This window comes from Periophthalmus magnuspinnatus, chromosome 13 (genome assembly GCF_009829125.3).
Source record: "Periophthalmus magnuspinnatus isolate fPerMag1 chromosome 13, fPerMag1.2.pri, whole genome shotgun sequence".
In the NCBI taxonomy this organism is placed as follows: Eukaryota; Metazoa; Chordata; class Actinopteri; order Gobiiformes; family Gobiidae; genus Periophthalmus; species Periophthalmus magnuspinnatus.
In genome coordinates this window covers 28,561,165-28,580,200 of record NC_047138.1, presented here as the reverse complement: position 1 = coordinate 28,580,200, position 19,036 = coordinate 28,561,165, and the positions used below count along the sequence as shown (strand labels likewise).

The window sequence follows — 19,036 nt, the reverse complement described above, 5'->3', positions numbered from 1 at the left end:
CTCACAGAGTCTCACAATCTCTCAGTCTGAAGAAGGTGAGCTTGCACCAATGTTTTATATTACTCAAACAGTGGGAGTTAACAATCTATAGATACAAAATTTTAAGCACAATCGAACAATGTGATTGTATCAGTGTTGTATAATACTCACTGTGGGGTGATATATGGCCAGAGCATTTAGAGCTGTAAACAGACTGTTAGGCGTGTTCTTATCAAAATGACGACTGGATTCGATCAGTTCAAATCTTAAAAGTTTATTCCCCTGACAGTTACAATCTAATACAGGACCCGGGGTCATATGATCTATCCCTCGTGTGTGCAGCAGGCGGTCTGTCTGCTTTTCCCTGGCCCCGTAACATAAAAATATAACATGAAACATGAATATGCAAATATTATGTTGAGTAGGTTGTCGCCCAGGTTCCTCCCTTCGGCCTCACTCATCTCTCCAGGCTGCACCCGTCTATTTTTCCGGCCTTGAGTCTCATCCGACCACCCTGTAAAGGAGCGTCTACAGACCCCAACAGCCTTCCCCAATTCATATCACACAATATTGCTTTTAGCATAGTTTCAGTATTATCACAAGATGCTCCACTCTAGTATAAACATAGTGGCTGTCAGGCGACATGATTCACCTCCTACAATGTTGCCTTAACTCGGTTAAAGGAGTTTCTGCAAGGGACCAACTGTCTCCCATAATTCACGTTTTACCTTTAACCTAATTTCAGTGTTAGTAGATGTATTCAACTTTTAGTATGGTGCTTGTTAGACAACCTCCAAAAAGATACAACATTCAAAGAATATATAAATTCAGTATAAAAATGGTGATTACATAATAATATTCAAAACTTATATGATTTCAGTATCAAAAGATATATATGTATATGTGATGGCCCTAAGAAACTTTATTCAATCAATATGCATTCCATATTTTTGATATATGTATTTGTAATGCAACTTAGAAGCTTTATTACTTGACATACCCTTCATTTCCCCCTTTTGACCTCTTCTAAGAGGTCACATCCCAGAGCAAGGTAACATCATGTAGCACCTGGTCCCCTCCGTAATCCCTCCTTCTCAACAGAGGATACTGTCCCCTCTGGTCCGGACGAACTGCAGTGTTAATGACCTTAAGACACAGGGCACAAATGCAAGGCACACAACAACATCTCACCAGTGCAAATATAACAAGCACGGCGACCAATGAAGTAACCAATGAGACAACCAGACCTTTCCATTTACCCAATACATTATTTAGCCACGTATTCATCGGGTTGTCTACTCCAGCCGCGTTGTGCATGTCCCTAGACAACATGCGCAGTCCTTCCAGAGCCTTAGACACTGACCCATCAGGAGCTGTGTTATTAGGAATAAAGATACAACATTGATCATTAAAAATATGACAAACCCCGCCTTTCTCTGCGAGGAGCATGTCTAGGGCCATTCTGTTTTGAAAGGCTACCAATGATGTTGGGTGGAGCTGATCGGCCAAACCTTCTACTAACCTCCCTCGTTAAGTTACTAAACTAAGCCTAAGCAAATTATAGTAAATATAATTGATGGGGTCCACATTTTTGTTTGGGGTGACTGGGAAAATTGCAGCAATTAGAGGTATATTTTCAAAGCCGGACGCTATTCGGTCCGCTAAGTTATATTCATCCAGGACCCCTCTAGGAATGCCAATAGCATCAATAAGTGGGGTTGTTGTGGTCCAGGAGTTCTGGCATCACTGAACGTTTAGCCCTCTGAGGGTGGGGTAGAGTCTTATTAAGGTGTCCCCAGAGGATGATGGGCATAATTAGCCGCACCATAGCACCAATGCCCGTAAATTTTGCCTTCAACTTGTACCTCAATTGCATGTCTCCACACAGCCAATATAGATCTCCCCGTATTCTGGTGTAGGGCACTGGATTTGGCAGCTGCACCACGTGTTCGCACCAGTCTTCTGGAAGCTCTCCCCACTGCAAAGATTCATGATCGCCTTTAGTAGAATTGAAACAGATATGATTAGCTCATACTGGAGTGAACATCGGGGGCTGCACAGGCTTTTTCTGGAGAGGGTATAATTTGGACAAGTCAATACATATTTCATTCTCTTTAGTGTTATTACTGTCAAATAGGTTCAACATACAATCATACCCATGATGATCGTCTAGGTGAATTGGCACAGGGTGGGTCTTCAGAGTCGGTCTGGCCGATGAGCACACAATACAATCTGTAAAGTTGGTCACTTTGTATAGTTAACACTGGGGGAACCACCCCCTTTTTTAACAGGGCATTTGGAGTCTTGCAATAAACAACGGAACATAAATCAAATTGGAATGCAAGGGATGGCCCCTTGGTGTCCTGTATGGTCATTTTGACATACTTATCACATTCTGAGATTGACCGTGGGTCAAGTTTTAGGAGAATCTTTTCCACATTGGTTTGTACATGTTTTTGATTTGCTTCCCAGAGAAGGATGGTGAAGGCAACCAGCACACCCACAATCAATATCACTACAATTCCCCATTTCCCCCTTTTGCTCAGGGGGAGCTCCATGCAATCTAAAACAGCTGTGCGTGTGTGTGAGTGTACTTAACCTTCCGCCAGGACGTATTACCCAACCATGTACAGGGAGGAGAGACCAAAGCCTAACACCACACCTGGAGTTTAAAACCGTCGAACGTCACCGGAGCAAACAAAATACACCTATGGAAATATGTAAAAAGGGAACAAACAAACAAACACCAAAGATTCAAGGGTCCACCGGTCTGGTCTGTGTTAGATGAAACCACTTATGGCCTTTGCCTTCCAACCGGACAGCCCTGTCGGTGTGAGCAGTCACTCTGTATGGGCCAGTCCAGCATGGTTCAGACCACTTATGAGACAGAACTTTCAGATAGACCTCAGAGGGTGGAGGCAGAGCAGCCTCCTTGGTGGATACCTCCAGCTGTTCTTCCGACACCTGAGAAGAAAAACTAGATAACAGATGCCGCAATTGATTCCAGTATGGCTTGTACTGGAGATTTGGAAGGGGCTCCTCTTCCTGTGGTACCAATGTAGCCCCTGGCCCTGGCATCAAACGTCCAGTGAGCAAGTCATAAGGAGAGAAACCAGTAACTTTGTTAATAGACTATCTCACTGCCAGAAGAGCCAGGGGTAGGGCGTGGAGCCAATTAAGCCCTGAAGTAGAACAGATCTTAGCCAATTTGTCTGTTAAAGTGTTCAGCCCGTCCTTGACTTTCAGGATGATACACAGAACCAAATTTATGACCCAGACCAAGCATTTTTTTCAACCTTTTGAAGAGCATGGCTGTGGAAATGTGTACCATTATCAGACCTAATCAGAGCTGGAAAGCCATGAGTAGGAATATAATGATTAATCATGCCCTTGATCACAGAAGAGAATCCTCGCGGTTCACAGAATAGGCTTCAGGTCAGATACATTCTAAGCTGTTTTTATTCAGTTTAGGTTAGTTTACCCTTACCAGTCACCAGGGGGTTCTCAGAGACTCTGGACCTGTTGGGAGAGAACTATAGACTTAAGTTAGTCAGTGCTTTGTAATCAAGACCTTATGAATTTGAAGATTTTTAAGGACACTTGTTTCAGGTTGGAGAAGAGTGTCCATCCTTTTCCTAATTAAGATCTCATGTAAAGAGAAATCAAGAATGCTGGCTGTGGATCACGTTGCCATCAGCGCTAATGGCAAAGCATCCAACCATGTCATTCTGGTAAAGTTCATGTTTTATTTCCCCATTTGCTCAAGTGATGAGGCCCCCCTCTATAAAATATAGCCATATGTAACAGTCTGTCAATTGTCAGGTGGTCTATTGTGACACTTATTTGTCCTGTTGGTTACATATTTGGTACATATTTGTCATATCTGTGCCAGTCCAAATACTGAGCTTGAGTCAATAACCTGCCAGTGTCTATCAGCTCTATTGAATGTTTAGTTTTTTTGTACAGTGCTGGTGGTAGATCCTTCAGTATCTATTGAGAGGCATCAGTGTGTATCAGATGCCATAATTACTGCCTAAACCATAATTGTCCTTTGTTAATGTTGTCCAGTTTAGCTGTATATTATATCAACTGCAACCTCCTCATCCAGTTTAGCCTTAAGTTATATGACCTGCAACCTCCCCCTTTTTAACAACTTTATTTTATCTGATCAACATTCATATAATTCAAACCTTCATTCACAGCAATAATTTATTCTATTTGTAAATACTTAACATTATTTAAAACCAGGTTTTGATTAAGATTTAAATGGGACTTATTTCTTTCAGATTTTTCCTAGTGTTTAATTATCTTTAAATTTAGACACATTCATACTGCTGAACATTTTGTTTTTCATATGTCAGATGTATTGAAATGGCTTTATTGTGACTACCCTATTTAGTTGTTGTTGTTAGCTCAATTGTTTTACGAGCATTAAAAAGCCACTGTTTTATGTTCTGATAATATAATTCAGTTTAAAATACAAAGTTCAAACACATTTCAGGAGCATTAACATTTTGATCTAATATAAAGTATCATAGTATATGAACTAAACATTTACACCAAACTATTTAAAGCCTTTCAGACCCCAGCGGTCTCAGATTTCACACATAATAAAGCTACATATTTCTCTCACATTGGAAATTCTACTGTCTAAAAACTTTGGTTTCTAATTTTGTTAATTGTGGCCATTCTAAATGCCATTTCAAATGCGTTGCATATGCATTATGTAGCAGCCCCAGTTTAACAGCGCTAATGTACAATGAAAAGAAACAGCCTAAATAATGTTATATTGATATATGATTATTTTCAGGAATGGAGGAAAACTATTTCAAATAAATGAATACACTTCTAAATTTTGAAATTAAGTTAAAAACAAAATCTTTGACTGTGTGGATCCGAGAACAGGCTCCAGTCATGAGTGCCCAGGTAAACACAGCCCAAACGCAGCAGCAGAGACAGTTCTATGGGGCCTGTAGAGGAGCAGCAGAGCACTTGAAGCTTTTGATTCAGTTCATTCATTTGTCATGTGACCAGTAGTGGAGGAGCCCAGTCCACAGATGAGTTTCAGAGCCATCAGGACTTTCTTTGGTTTTAGTTCAGTTCATGTTTCTCAGTGACGCAGCAGCCATGTTCAGACAGTCTTTAGACAACAGCAGAGCAGAGCCAGTCCAGGTCATGTGACCTTTCAGTTCAGAGCTGGAGCGGTGCACCCAGAGAGCCACTGCACTCAGACCACGCCCACCCAGACACAACAGGCCAAAGACCCACCTCAAATCCACTTCAGTCAAAACTAAAATCTATTTATCTTGCATAGACAAGTTGTTCATTTTCCCCTGAAAAAATGTGTAAACAGTTTGCATAAGAAATCTGTATCTATATTACAATATCCTAAAGTTAAAGTGAGGAATTTCCAATAATTATAAAGACATGGTTTGAATTGTCTACTTAAATTTCAGCATGATCTAATTAAACACAAATTCTTCTAATGTTTATTTGAATGCTAAAATAAATCTTTATTGTCCGATGAGTTTAAAACATACTGCTCCTTCTTTGCATTGTACAAACATCATCAACTGTGGCACTTTAACCACTGGTCTTGTATCATGTAGGTGTGGTTAAACTCAAGTTTAATTATATTGCTGGGATCATTATTTAGTAAATTGCTTTCATTTTAAACCACTTACAGAGGCACCAATATGGGATAAAGTGTATTTATTCATCATTTATCATCAGTACAATTTTGTTTGACATTTTTGATCATGGGTTCAGATTGTATTTTATAACTATGTCTGTTCATTTGTTCTGTGTCCACATTTCATTCTTTAGCTCGATAGAGATAGTTACAAATGTGCTGAACTGCAACTTTAATGGTGTCACAAGCAGCCCTGATAGTTATTACACAAATCTCTCATATTTTAGACTGAATTATATTATGATATAATCTAATAGTACAACAATATTTTAGTATAATAATATCTTATCCTAGGATGCCTCCAATCTGCAACTCGTTTGCACCCTTTAAAAACTCTCCCACTCTTTAAACACTGTCTTGCTCAGTTTAAGAACTTTCCCATTACTTTACAAGACTTTCCTGTCACTTTACTATGTCTAATACAAGTCTGTCAGTCCATGTTTCTTTTGTCATAGTAGCGGTACAATTATGTTTGTACATTGTCAATTCTGTCCGTCTCTAAGTCTGATTTACACACCTGTAATTTGGACTATTGGGAATGGAAATGTTAGTATAAATGTAATGTATGGATCCAAACCTTTCACCACACAGAGGTCCCACCAGATTTGACCTTGTCCACCCAACGCAGAGGCCAAGACGTCTGTGCGGGGTGGGGGTTCCAGCAGGACATGTGTGATTTCAGTTTTAAAGACTCGACACTTCTAGACCCCAGGTTTTCACCTTTATTTTCTCCTCCCCCAAATGCAGCCTATGTGGTCTCTGCTCCAGCCAATACTCCATACTCCAAGGCTAAAAAAGAGAAGTCAGAGACCCAAGCCACCCACAGTGATTCCAAAAGAAGAAGTTCTGTCCCTGCCAGTTTATCCAAATATTGCTCAGCTGAGTGGGTCCCAGGCCCAGGGCCCCAAGCCCCCACAGTCCAAATGTCTAGTCAGAATGCACACTATCCGTCCATGTTGTACTGTATTATTTCAACTCGGTGACCCTAAACCTACACAATTATAAGAAAACTCCACTTTAGACTATTGCACCTGCCTGGTATAACTCACTTTATCACCCAAAAAATGTTAAACACAATCAGCTCACCTTGTCGGGGAGCGGCACAATTTACTGGTTTCTCAAAAGACTATACGTCTCCGGGCACAATTTATCTTATCACATAAACACACACACACACACACACACACGTTCAGCGCACCACGCCGGGTCGCCTACCTAATCTATTTTGCTCACCACGCCGGGTAGCCTATCTAATTTCAGCGCACCACGCCGGGTCGCCTACCTAATCTATTTTGCTCACCACGCCGGGTAGCCTATCTAATTTCAGCGCACCACGCCGGGTCGCCTACCTAATCTATTTTGCTCACCACGCCGGGTAGCCTATCTAATTTCAGCGCACCACGCCGGGTCGCCTACCTAATCTATTTTGCTCACCACGCCGGGTAGCCTATCTAATTTCAGCGCACCACGCCGGGTCGCCTACCTAATCTATTTTGCTCACCACGCCGGGTAGCCTATCTAATTTCAGCGCACCACGCCGGGTCGCCTACCTAATCTATTTTGCTCACCACGCCGGGTAGCCTATCTAATTTCAGCGCACCACGCCGGGTCGCCTACCTAATCTATTTTGCTCACCACGCCGGGTAGCCTATCTAATTTCAGCGCACCACGCCGGGTCGCCTACCTATAGAGTTCAGCTCAGTACTGTATCTAATTTAAACATATACAATATTAGCACGTAAGCACACAAACACTTTCAGGTCGCTGCACAAAAATACTTAGGTCTCAAAGATTACACCAGGCAGGGCAAAACACTCAATTGCATAACAATCTAAAACACACCAAGTTCACCAAGTTGAGCAACACATAAGATCTAAATCTCAACATGTCCTCTATCAGATAAAAACCTTCAACACAACACAACACCACATCACACAAGTTCACCACATCATATGACCCCGGGTCTGCTCTTATTATGATATTAACACTTTTAAAAGAGAAAAATATATATATATATGCTCACCTTGTCTGGACCGCTCTTATACGATAATAGCGCCTTTAATACATGTTCACCTCCACTGGGCAGCACCTCTCTCCTTAATTTTGATATGTCCAATAGCAGAAATTCGGTTCCTTATCACAACAGGCTTTCTGCTCACCTTTCAGAGTTGGCGGCCGCACTTGGAGAGAAGTCCCGTCCAAGCGGAGGCGCGCGGAGTCCTACTCCCCTCGCGCAGTTGTTTACGGCGTCAGTTTTGATCACGTCGGGGTCACCAATTGTTAGGCGTGTTCTTATCAAAATGACGACTGGATTCGATCAGTTCAAATCTTAAAAGTTTATTCCCCTGACAGTTACAATCTAATACAGGACCCGGGGTCATATGATCTATCCCTCGTGTGTGCAGCAGGCGGTCTGTCTGCTTTTCCCTGGCCCCGTAACATAAAAATATAACATGAAACATGAATATGCAAATATTATGTTGAGTAGGTTGTCGCCCAGGTTCCTCCCTTCGGCCTCACTCATCTCTCCAGGCTGCACCCGTCTATTTTTCCGGCCTTGAGTCTCATCCGACCACCCTGTAAAGGAGCGTCTACAGACCCCAACAGCCTTCCCCAATTCATATCACACAATATTGCTTTTAGCATAGTTTCAGTATTATCACAAGATGCTCCACTCTAGTATAAACATAGTGGCTGTCAGGCGACATGATTCACCTCCTACAATGTTGCCTTAACTCGGTTAAAGGAGTTTCTGCAAGGGACCAACTGTCTCCCATAATTCACGTTTTACCTTTAACCTAATTTCAGTGTTAGTAGATGTATTCAACTTTTAGTATGGTGCTTGTTAGACAACCTCCAAAAAGATACAACATTCAAAGAATATATAAATTCAGTATAAAAATGGTGATTACATAATAATATTCAAAACTTATATGATTTCAGTATCAAAAGATATATATGTATATGTGATGGCCCTAAGAAACTTTATTCAATCAATATGCATTCCATATTTTTGATATATGTATTTGTAATGCAACTTAGAAGCTTTATTACTTGACATACCCTTCAAGACTAATAATAAACTGTTACTCAAACATCAAAACAAAATACTTTCACTTTTGATATGGGGTGATCGTTTCCACAGCAGTTTCATTTTCACTTTAAGAGCTGCTTTTACAATATATCTGTACTGGGACACAGATATATTGTAATACCCTAACCCCACCCTAAACAAAAGTGAAAGTACAAGATTTCACGGGTGGGGCCTGTGAGGGGGGGGGGGGGGTTCCAGCAGAAGCATATAAAGCTTGAGCTTGGTCATTGTTGACCAAAGAGACTGAAGACAGAGCAACTGCAGGTACGTCGCAATTCAGTCAATCCTAATTCTGTGTTATGTTCATGTCTGGTGTGTATGTGTGTATATGTATGTGTATATGTGTGGATGTGTGTGTGCTTCAGGGTGGCAGAAACTCAGATCTCTGTCCTTGACTTTGATTATCAATGTCTCCTATTGTATTTTATGTGTCTGCCTTTTACTGATATTCACAGGTTATTAACTTTAACATTAGTACATCAAGATACAAGCTTAAAGTTGTAGGCACTGCTGAAAGTAGATACTTATATTTCTGTTTGCAGTTGCAGTCTGTTTGTGCAATAGACACAACAGCAATTAAAAATCATGCTTAAAAAAAGAAAAAGACACATACTGGACTTTAATGTTGAAATATTTATTTCTGGAGATTATATCTGAAATTTAAACATTACATATGCACCTGCATTTCTGAAATGCATTAGGTTGCAAGAATTATTCCAACTGAATCGAAATCACAATTTGAGTGAACACATTTATCAAACTGTCACAAGAAAATCAATTATTCTGCATAAAAATTGTTAACCTGTAGTTTAGATCTGTACAAACATGTTCTGAAATGTGATTCTTGTTTTAGTTTTTCTGTTCATATTTGAGTGTTTTTGCCAATTCTTCTGGACATGTTTAGATTGGAAAATAGCCTAAATTTCAAACATATGCCAGTGAGGGGTAAAAGGCAGATTTTAGTGAAAAAATGTCACCAAGTGAATGTGTCACAGAAATGACTGACTTGATAATGTCAGGAAACCCAACCCCACAGGAAACTGCAGTTACAGGAAAACCAACCCAACAACAAGAATCCTATTATCAACCTTCACACTAATTACACTTTGCCATTTTTCCAAACTTTGTTAATGCTAAACACACAACATTTTATGGAAAAGCCTATTTCTAGTTTTTAGTCCCCCCAAATTTGTTTTTGCTACTGCTTTGGAAGACTCAGATAAAAGTCACAGTTAGGAGCTGTAAACTGTAAAAAAAATATGCATTTTACTTCTTTTCTCAAAAAAGAAACCAAACATAAATGAAAATGTGTTTCGGATGCTATGCATTGGTTTTAAGAAGGCTCCTGGACAGTCTCACTCTTGGTTCACTTTTATTTATACAATGTTTTGGTCCCTCTGACCTCAAGGCCACCCACTACTTGTGAAATTCATGATGATGATTATTTTCACTTACATATTTATTATATATATATAATACACACACACACACACACACACACACACCCCCACACACACACACACACACACACATATATATATATATATATATGATATATATATGATATATATATATATATGATATATATATATATATATATATATATATATATATATATATATATATATATATATATATATATATATATATATATATATATATATATATATATATATATATACTGATCCAGTTTATGCAGAAACATGAATAATTATATGATGTTTTCATGATGATTTAAGATTATGTGTTTTTTATACAGAAATGTTTTCGTTTATTGGGAAATTTTTCGGAGGCAACAACTCCCCACGTAAGAAAATCATACATATATTTTGTGACTTATGGCTTTCAAATTACTTCTAACTTTGTCTGATTTTCTTTTTTTAAATTTTTTTATTTTACAGCTCCACCGAAACGTGACCCTCCATGTAAGAATCTCGTTCATTTAATACCATTTATGTTTTTGTTTTAAAACTAAAGACACATACTCACCCCAATGTTTTCTTTGCAGTGTTTGAGGAGCCGTGGGCGAAAGTCAACTGGGGGTGAGCTGCATGTGACCTCAGACAGAGCTGTATTATGATAGACATCTGATATATTATAGGTTTTTATATCATACGTTTATATTATATGTTATGTGGTAAAATGGTCAAAAATCACATAATTCAAACATGCTTTTCTAAATCGCTCAAATCAAAGGGAACAGTTCACGCACATATTCTTAAATCAGTATACACAGACATGGGAGGCAATGCAGGAAAGATGCGTTCACACTTTTTCTTGGTTCTGCTTTGGTCCGGGTGCTGTTAAAGGGCTTGTATCCAATTTTTTTCCTTGTATTTTATCAAAATGGGACACATCTTCAGATCTTGAGCTTTGCTTTATCTGGACCATAGTTGGAGGATCTTTGATATTTGGGTCAATGAGCAAATGTTATACCGACTGAGCTACTGGCTATTGGCTTGGCCTTTTATAAAGAAACACTATTGTTAGTAGCCTGTTAGTTAAAGGTGCACTATGTAACTTTTCTGAAAGGAGGTGTGAACGATATACAGATTTGCTGGACGCTGCCTTTAAGCCGACTCTATTGCTGTAACTGACAATAAAGATCTACAGAGGCCGGCCATCTGCTTGTTTACAACATTAACTGTACAGTATCTAATCTCATCTCAGGGGCAAAAATGAGTTGCTGCGTCATGTGAGGGAGTTCAAACCTTCGAGAGATGAGGTGCAGAATGTGCGTGTTCTTCTGTATGGGCCTGTGGGAGCCGGGAAGTCCAGTTTTGTGAACGCTGTGAGCTCTGCGGTCCAAGGCAGGCCATCCATTATTGCTGCACCCAACGCCTCCACTGATGGCACCAAGAGCTTCACTGTGGAGGTAGGTCACATAAAAAAAAGAGCGATTTGTTAGTATCTGTGAACTCTAATATGAAATTCACATGGTCTATAGATAATATGTTATGACATAGATGATATATTATTGTCTTGTAGTACAAAACCCACAAAATCAGAAAAGGAAATGGAGCGCACTATCCATTTGTGTTCACTGACGTCATGGGTCTGGAGAGTGGTGAAAGTGTTGGAGTTCGAGCTGAGGACCTCAAACTGGCCATGATGGGCCACGTGAAGGAAGGATACATGGTACAACTCAAAAATATATGAAAACAGTTCATACATAATGTATATATATATATGATGATGTTTATTAAAATAAACACAAAAAAATAGTTTGGTTTATATATAAAATCAAACAAAAATAGTAAGCATTTAGGATAAGGGGATGAAAGGGAAAAAGATCATTCACCAGAATTAGCATAAGATGGATGGATGCGTCTCTCGTCCTGTAGGCAGGTCTGCAGGGGGGGTCTGCAGGGGGGTCTGCAGGCAGTTCTGGGCCTTCTCTGGTCCTCCAGGTACAAGGCAGGGTCGTTGCATGTTTAGCAAAATTGTAGCATGGTTCTGAAGTGACGCGTGGAGATTGAGTCCGTCAGGCAATAAAGACAATAAAAATCTTGTTAATTATATGGAAAGCCAAGCAAAAAGATATTTCCTGGAACAGTTCAAGATTTATTTAATTCTGTTTGAGAGGTCTTGTCTCGAGACAGGGAGGTAACAAAAAACAAGATGTAAAAAAAAATGGTAAAATAAACAAGTAATTTAATGAACAGGAATCTAAAAAGTAAACTAAACAACAGGGATCTAAAATATTTACACAAACGGTAACGTAGGAAGTTCAAACAAAAGATTAACAGAAGTCAAGTTTAAGAAACAAATTTTACAATTACAGGACAAAATCATAATAAACAAAAACAGTAGCAACAGAAAAACAAGAGATACATCCAACATCCATCCATTCATCCATTTTCTTCTGCTTATCTGGAATCGGGTCGCGGCTCTACTTCGAGCTCCTCCCATGTCACCGAGCTCCTCACTCTATCCCTAGGGGAACGCCCAGCCACCATGCAGAGGAAACCCATTTCGGCCGATTGTATCTGTGATCTCATCCTTTTGGTCATTACCCAGAGCTCATGACCATAGGTGAAGGTGGGAACATAGATTGACTGGTAATTCCAGAGCTTTGCCTTTTGACTCAGCTCCTTCTTTACCACAACGGTCAATCTCATGCTCCATCCTTCCCTCACTCGTGAACAAGACCCCGAGATACTTGAACTTCTGCACTTGAGGCAGAGACTCTCCACCCACCCGGAGATGACAAGCCACCTTTTTCTGGCTGAGAACCATGGCCTCGGATTTGGAGGAGCTGATTCTCATCCCCGCCGTATCACATTCAGCTGCAAACTGCCCCAGTGCTGCAGGTCCTGGCTCAATGAAGCCATCAGGACAACATGATCTGCAAACAGCAGTGATGAGATCCTGTGGTTCCTGAACCAGACCCCCTCCAGTCTCTGGCTGCACTTACAAATTCTGTCCATAAATATGATGAACAGAACCGGTGACAAAGGACAGCCCCAGAGTCAAACATGCCCTGAGAACAGGTTTGACTTACTGCCAATGCAAACACAGCTCCTGCTCCAGTCATACAGTGACCGGACAGCCCTTAGCAAAGAGCCCCAGCCCCCATACTCCCAGAGCACCCCCCAAAGGACACCATGACAGAGAGACACATTTTATATGAACTAAATACGAGTGTCTCAAAACACAGTGTCACTGCCACATTAATGACATAACAGACAAGAGACACAGACAGAATGGCATACTGGCCACAACAGTCAGCTTCCCTGAACAGCTGTGCTGAATCTCCTGAAATAGGGGAGGCAGCTGCAGGTGAGCCACAGAACTGGCCAGGTGGGAAAACAGTCCTCCAATCACCAGCGAGGGCTCACACAGATAGGATTTCATGGGCAAAGGGGATAGATACAATCACATACAAAACATAACAAACAGATACTAAAATGGGAAAGAGCATAAGGCCTGGGGTCGTAACAAGTACATAAATAAATGGTGAATTATATGCTACTCTACTCACTCTCTTTGTCATGTTTCAGTTCAACCCTGTTTCTACGCTGTCGCAGACCAACACTCAGCACTATAACCCCAGTCCCACTGCAAATGACAAAGTGCACATCCTAGTGTGTGTGCTCAATGCAAATTCTCCAGATATCAAGCCGTCTGTGCTTCAAAAGATGAGGGAAATCAGAGAAGCAGCTCGAGACCTGGGTAAGACAATATTATATTATATTATATAGTCTTCTACATACAGTCTATTTACACAGCATTATAGCACTGACTGAGGATAGCTTTAACCAGCATTTTGCTTGGTCTATGAAGAGAAATCTTCAGTTGCTCCTACAATTGGTCAAAAGGATGCAGTTTTATTTTGAAAGAAGGGTAAGAAATATTATAGAGAAAAGATGAGCTTCATTCTGTTGTTGTATTTTGTTCCTGTAGACTATATGATGTAATGACTTTTATAAAGACACACTGGTGGTTAAATGGTTAAAATGGTGTTTACAGGGATTCCTCAGGTTGCCGTGGCCACACACATTGATCTCACATGTGAAGAGGTCCAAAGAAATCTGAAGAATGTGTACAGGAGCAAATACCTCAAACAAAAGGTATGTGTTTATCACTATTGGCTCACTGAAGTTACTAAATCAAAATTTTAATCCAAAGGTGTCCATCAGTGCACGTGGCACTAGGACACCCTAGGCTGGAGGTTGATGATCGACTTTGTTTTCGTGTCATCTGACCTTTGACCGTGTCTAGGACATTCAGTCAGCAGGGTCTTCAACTCACACCTCTGGGAGAGCTTCTCCCAGAGTTTGGGGAGGCCATGTAGGAGGACTATCGATCGGCCTCAAAGAAATTCTGGCAAACCATCCGACACCTCAGGAGGCAGAAGCAGTGCTTCACCAACACTGTTCACAGTGTGGGTGGAGGGCTGCTGACTTCGACTGAGGATGTTGTCGGACGGTGGAAGGAATACTTTGAGGATCTCCTCAATACCACTGTAACATTGGAGGAAGCAGAGATCGATGACTCGGAGGCAGACTCATCTATTACCCAGGCTGAAGTCACTGAGGTGGTTGGCAAGCTCCTCAGTGGCAAGGCTCTGTGGGTGTATGAGATCCATCCCGAGTATCTTAAGTCTCTGGATGTTCTGGGGCTGTCTTGGCTGACACATCTCTGCAATATCGCGTGGGGAAGGGGGTCAGACCTTGGTGATGGTCCCTCTGTTCAAGAAGGGGGACCAGAGGGTGTGTTCCAATTACAGGGGAATCACACTCCTCCACCTCCCCAGAAAGGTCTATTCCAGGGTACTGGAGAGGAGAATCCGACCGATAGTCGAACCTTGGATTCAGGAGGAACAGTGTGGTTTTAGTGCCAGTCGTGGAACACTGGACCAGCTCTATACTCCCATCGGGTGCTTGAGGGTTCATGGGAGTTTGCCCAACCAGTCCACAGGTGCTTTGTGGATTTGGAGAAGGCATTGAACTGTGCCCCTCATGCTATCCTGTGAAGGATGCTTTAGGAGTACGGGGTCCGGGGCCTGGGGCAGTAAGTCAGACCTGTTCCCAGTGCATGTTGGACTACGCCAGGGTGGCCCCTTGTCATAAGTTCTGCTCATTGTTTTCATAGACAGAATTTCTAGGCGCAGCCAGGGACCGGTCTGGGGACCACAGGATCTCATCTCTGTTGTTGTCAGATGATGTTGTCCTGATGGTTTCCTCAAAACAGGACCTGCATCTTGCACTGGGGCGGTTTGCAACCGAGTGTGAAGCAGCTGGGATGAGAATCAGCTCCTCCAAATCCAAGGCCATGGTGTTTGCCAGGGTGTTATTTTCAAAAGCTTAGCTCTGGATTGGCTCTTTGGTTGCTATGATACTCACTGTTGGAATTCCAAATATGGAACTCTGCTCCAAATTGGCCCCTATAACTGATAGTTGGTATAACACAATGAGCTTCATTTGACTGGAGCCGTGCACTATGGGTGACATCACACTCCCCTAGTCCACTTCTTTATATAGTCTATGGTCCTTACAACAGGCCTCCTTGTGATCGTGCTGGTGTCCCCTGCTTGTCCCATAGATGTGTTTAAAGCCATACTGTGAAACATTCCAGTTAAGTAATAAGCAATGGCAGAACCTCCACCACCAGAAGTTAGATTGTGCAGCTTTAGCATTACTATTATTACTGTTAAACAGTAAAATGATGTAGCCTAAAGCCCGCCACACAATACAGGATTTTTCAGTCTTTTTTAAACACAAAACATGCACACTACAGAGATGAGGAGAATCATGAGGCTTTAAATCTCACAATCCCAGAGCACAAAGACTGCAGAGAATACCCAAGGAAAAAGTTATGAGCATAGACTGTCTATATTTATGTATAGTACTGTGTATCTTTATACAGTCTATGGTTGTGAGCGATCAAAACTATAGCGCATGTCAGCTGTATCCTGTCTACAGTAAAACAACTTTTAGAATGTTCTAAAATGTTCCAAATATTAGAGCATTGCACTTCTCCTTTAGATGCAAGTCAAAACTGTGTTGTTATTGTTATTTGTGAAATGTGGTGCAGTAGTTTAGATGAATGGTTTTAATGCACAGAAGGCTGGAGATAAATGACACAGGAAGTAGAATTGTCAACTTTATGAGAGCTGAGTCATAAAGTCACCTTATTATTTTGAAAATGAAGATAAAAAATGTCCCTCCCAAAAAATTGAACAGAAGCAAATCAGGGTTTAAATCCTTCAAATGACCCTGTATCGTGGACTTTACTGTATAACCCCCATGCAGACACCAGGATAAGCTGTGACTTGATGTGTGTACTTGTGTTTGCAGCTGGGACAGTTCAGTGCTACTATTGGAATTCCTGTGAACTGCATTTTCCCAGTGAAGAACTACGGTCAGCTGCTGGAAAACGAGGACAACATGGACACGCTGATCCTGAGCATTCTCAAAAACATGCTCTACTTTGCAGACGACTATATCGATACATTATAGAAGTCTGAATTACTTCACTTGTTTCCATTTTACTAAATATCACAAAGGAAACAAATAACTAAATATTAAAGTATATGTACAATCACTTTTACACATACACAAGGATTATGATCTTTGATTATGATGTGGATTACTTAATATTGCTTTGTTGTATTATTGTTGTATTGTATTTTAGAGAACTGCACAACTGCTAATAATGACCAGTGGGGTTTCATAGGTTTCATAATAATGAAAAATTGGATACATTACCTTAGCAATCAACAATATAAAACAAATATGCTGTCTTTTGGTTACTGAAAAGTCTGCTGCTTGTATAATGTTGCCTGTAAGTATCCCTGTAACAGGAAGCTGAACCCCCGTGTATTAAAATATCATGTTACAAAGACTTCAAATTAACAAGTTTGTACCATGTTGTATACCAGTTGAAATTTGTTGAAAGCTTTCAGAAAACTGCTGCCCTCTGCTGGCTTAACAAAAAACTAGATATTTCATTATTATTATTATTATTATTATTATTATTATTATTATTGACATACAAAATTATATTACTTTTTTTTCCCATCACACATTTAAGGAATGTGTGATGGGAAAAAAAACAGGTCCAGTTTGAGTCGAGTTGACTATACTTTTTTTCTTTTCTTTTCTTTTCTTCTTTTTTTTTTAAGTATTGTAACGTAAACTATTGAATTACAAACACACTATTCATTTCAATTTTAACTCTTGAACTCTTGAATACAAATTTTGACCACCATTCCCACCCATATTTGTACGTTTTTGAAGTTGGTCTATATTACGGTTATCTTTTCCCCGTGCGGCACGTGCAGTGTTTACGGTAATCCCGGCGGCTGTAGTTTCCAATAGGGCTATAAATACAACCAGAGGAACGGTTGCCATGGCGAAGGGGGCGGCCATTTTGTGACTGTAGAACGAGCAAAATGGAGCTCAACCTTATTTTAATATAACTTTTTTTTAAATTTTGAAATAAATTAATTATTTATAATAAAGGTTTACAAACATGTGGCATAGTAGAAAAGTTCCACAATTAATAGTCAAAACAGACAATGTATTACATAGGAATGCAGATGTCCCCTAAGATTCTGTGAATTTTAAAAAATAGCTTATAAAGTTTCAGAAACTGATTTTAAATATAAGTATAGGTCTTGAGGTCATTAGTTACCACGTAGCTCATTATATTTTCTTTCACAAAGTCTATGGGAAAACCAGGGGGTGGGTGGCCACTGTTGACCTCCATAGAGATAATATGAATAAAAAAAAGTTAAGTCACTAAGCAACATTTCTGATTGTGGGTATGTCGCCTTGTTGTCTCCATGGAAATGCCATTATATTTATATATATATATATATATATATATATATATATATATATATATATATATATATATATATAATATATATTAATTTTTTTTTTTTACTTTTATTTATTTTTTTTACTTTTATTGAATTGCTGGTGTTTTAATAGCAAAATATGCATTCTTGCTGTGAGCAGGGTCACCTCTCCACAGATTGGACCTGTAACATTCCAACTGCTTGTCTTTCATGGATATAGATTAGTTTATAATACTGTGTAACTGGGCAAAATGATAACACGATGATAACATCTCTATGGAGACTGGCTGACCCTTCCCCAGAAAAGTTACATAGTGCAGCTTTAAAGTGCATATGGCAGGTTTTCATGTTTTTCTCATTCTGACTTGATTTGGTATTTACATCAGTTAAGTGTCTGTTTGTGAAAATAAATTTAATAAGAAAAGTCCAAAAATACAGGATGCAGTGCTGCGTTTTAAAACAAAACCCCTCTACATATGTCATCAACACCAAAAACTCCACTTAAATGCAAAGACAATTTACAAACGAGCAAGGTATTTTTCTCTTTAACAAAAAGGTGTTGTCATTTTTGTCATTAGTCTAATCATAAAACATTGGTAACAGTTATGGAAGTACCTACATATACCATGACTGCTTCCCATATCCAGCCAGGAAGTAGGTATAAGACATTTAGTTTGTTTTTGTGAAGTAAGTAATGTAAACTGTGATACGTACATTAAAGAAAATATATATAAAACATTCACCGTAGTTTTTGAGTCCTTGAGTAGAATTATTGTTAATAATAATAATAATAATAATAATAATAATAATAATAATAATAATAATAATAATAATAATAATAATAATAATAATAATAATAATAATAATAATAATAATAATAATAATAATAATAATAAAAAAAAGTCCGTGAGTAATGTTTACAGTCACAGTCACAAAATGGCCACCGTCTCTGGACGTCTGT

The 19,036-nt window shown here is 39.7% G+C and overlaps 1 protein-coding gene across 1 annotated transcript; it reads left to right on the top strand.

The window, feature by feature from the left end:
• The first annotated feature begins 8,989 nt into the window (after positions 1-8,989).
• LOC117379712 (interferon-induced protein 44-like) lies at positions 8,990-17,221 on the top strand. Its single transcript, XM_033976402.2, has 9 exons — positions 8,990-9,029; positions 10,525-10,572; positions 10,667-10,690; positions 10,774-10,807; positions 11,436-11,640; positions 11,754-11,903; positions 13,769-13,940; positions 14,238-14,338; positions 16,568-17,221. Exons 2-9 carry the CDS (start codon positions 10,527-10,529, stop codon positions 16,727-16,729), a joined length of 894 nt encoding a protein of 297 aa, XP_033832293.1. The 5' UTR covers positions 8,990-9,029; positions 10,525-10,526; the 3' UTR covers positions 16,730-17,221.
• The last annotated feature ends 1,815 nt before the right edge of the window (positions 17,222-19,036 follow it).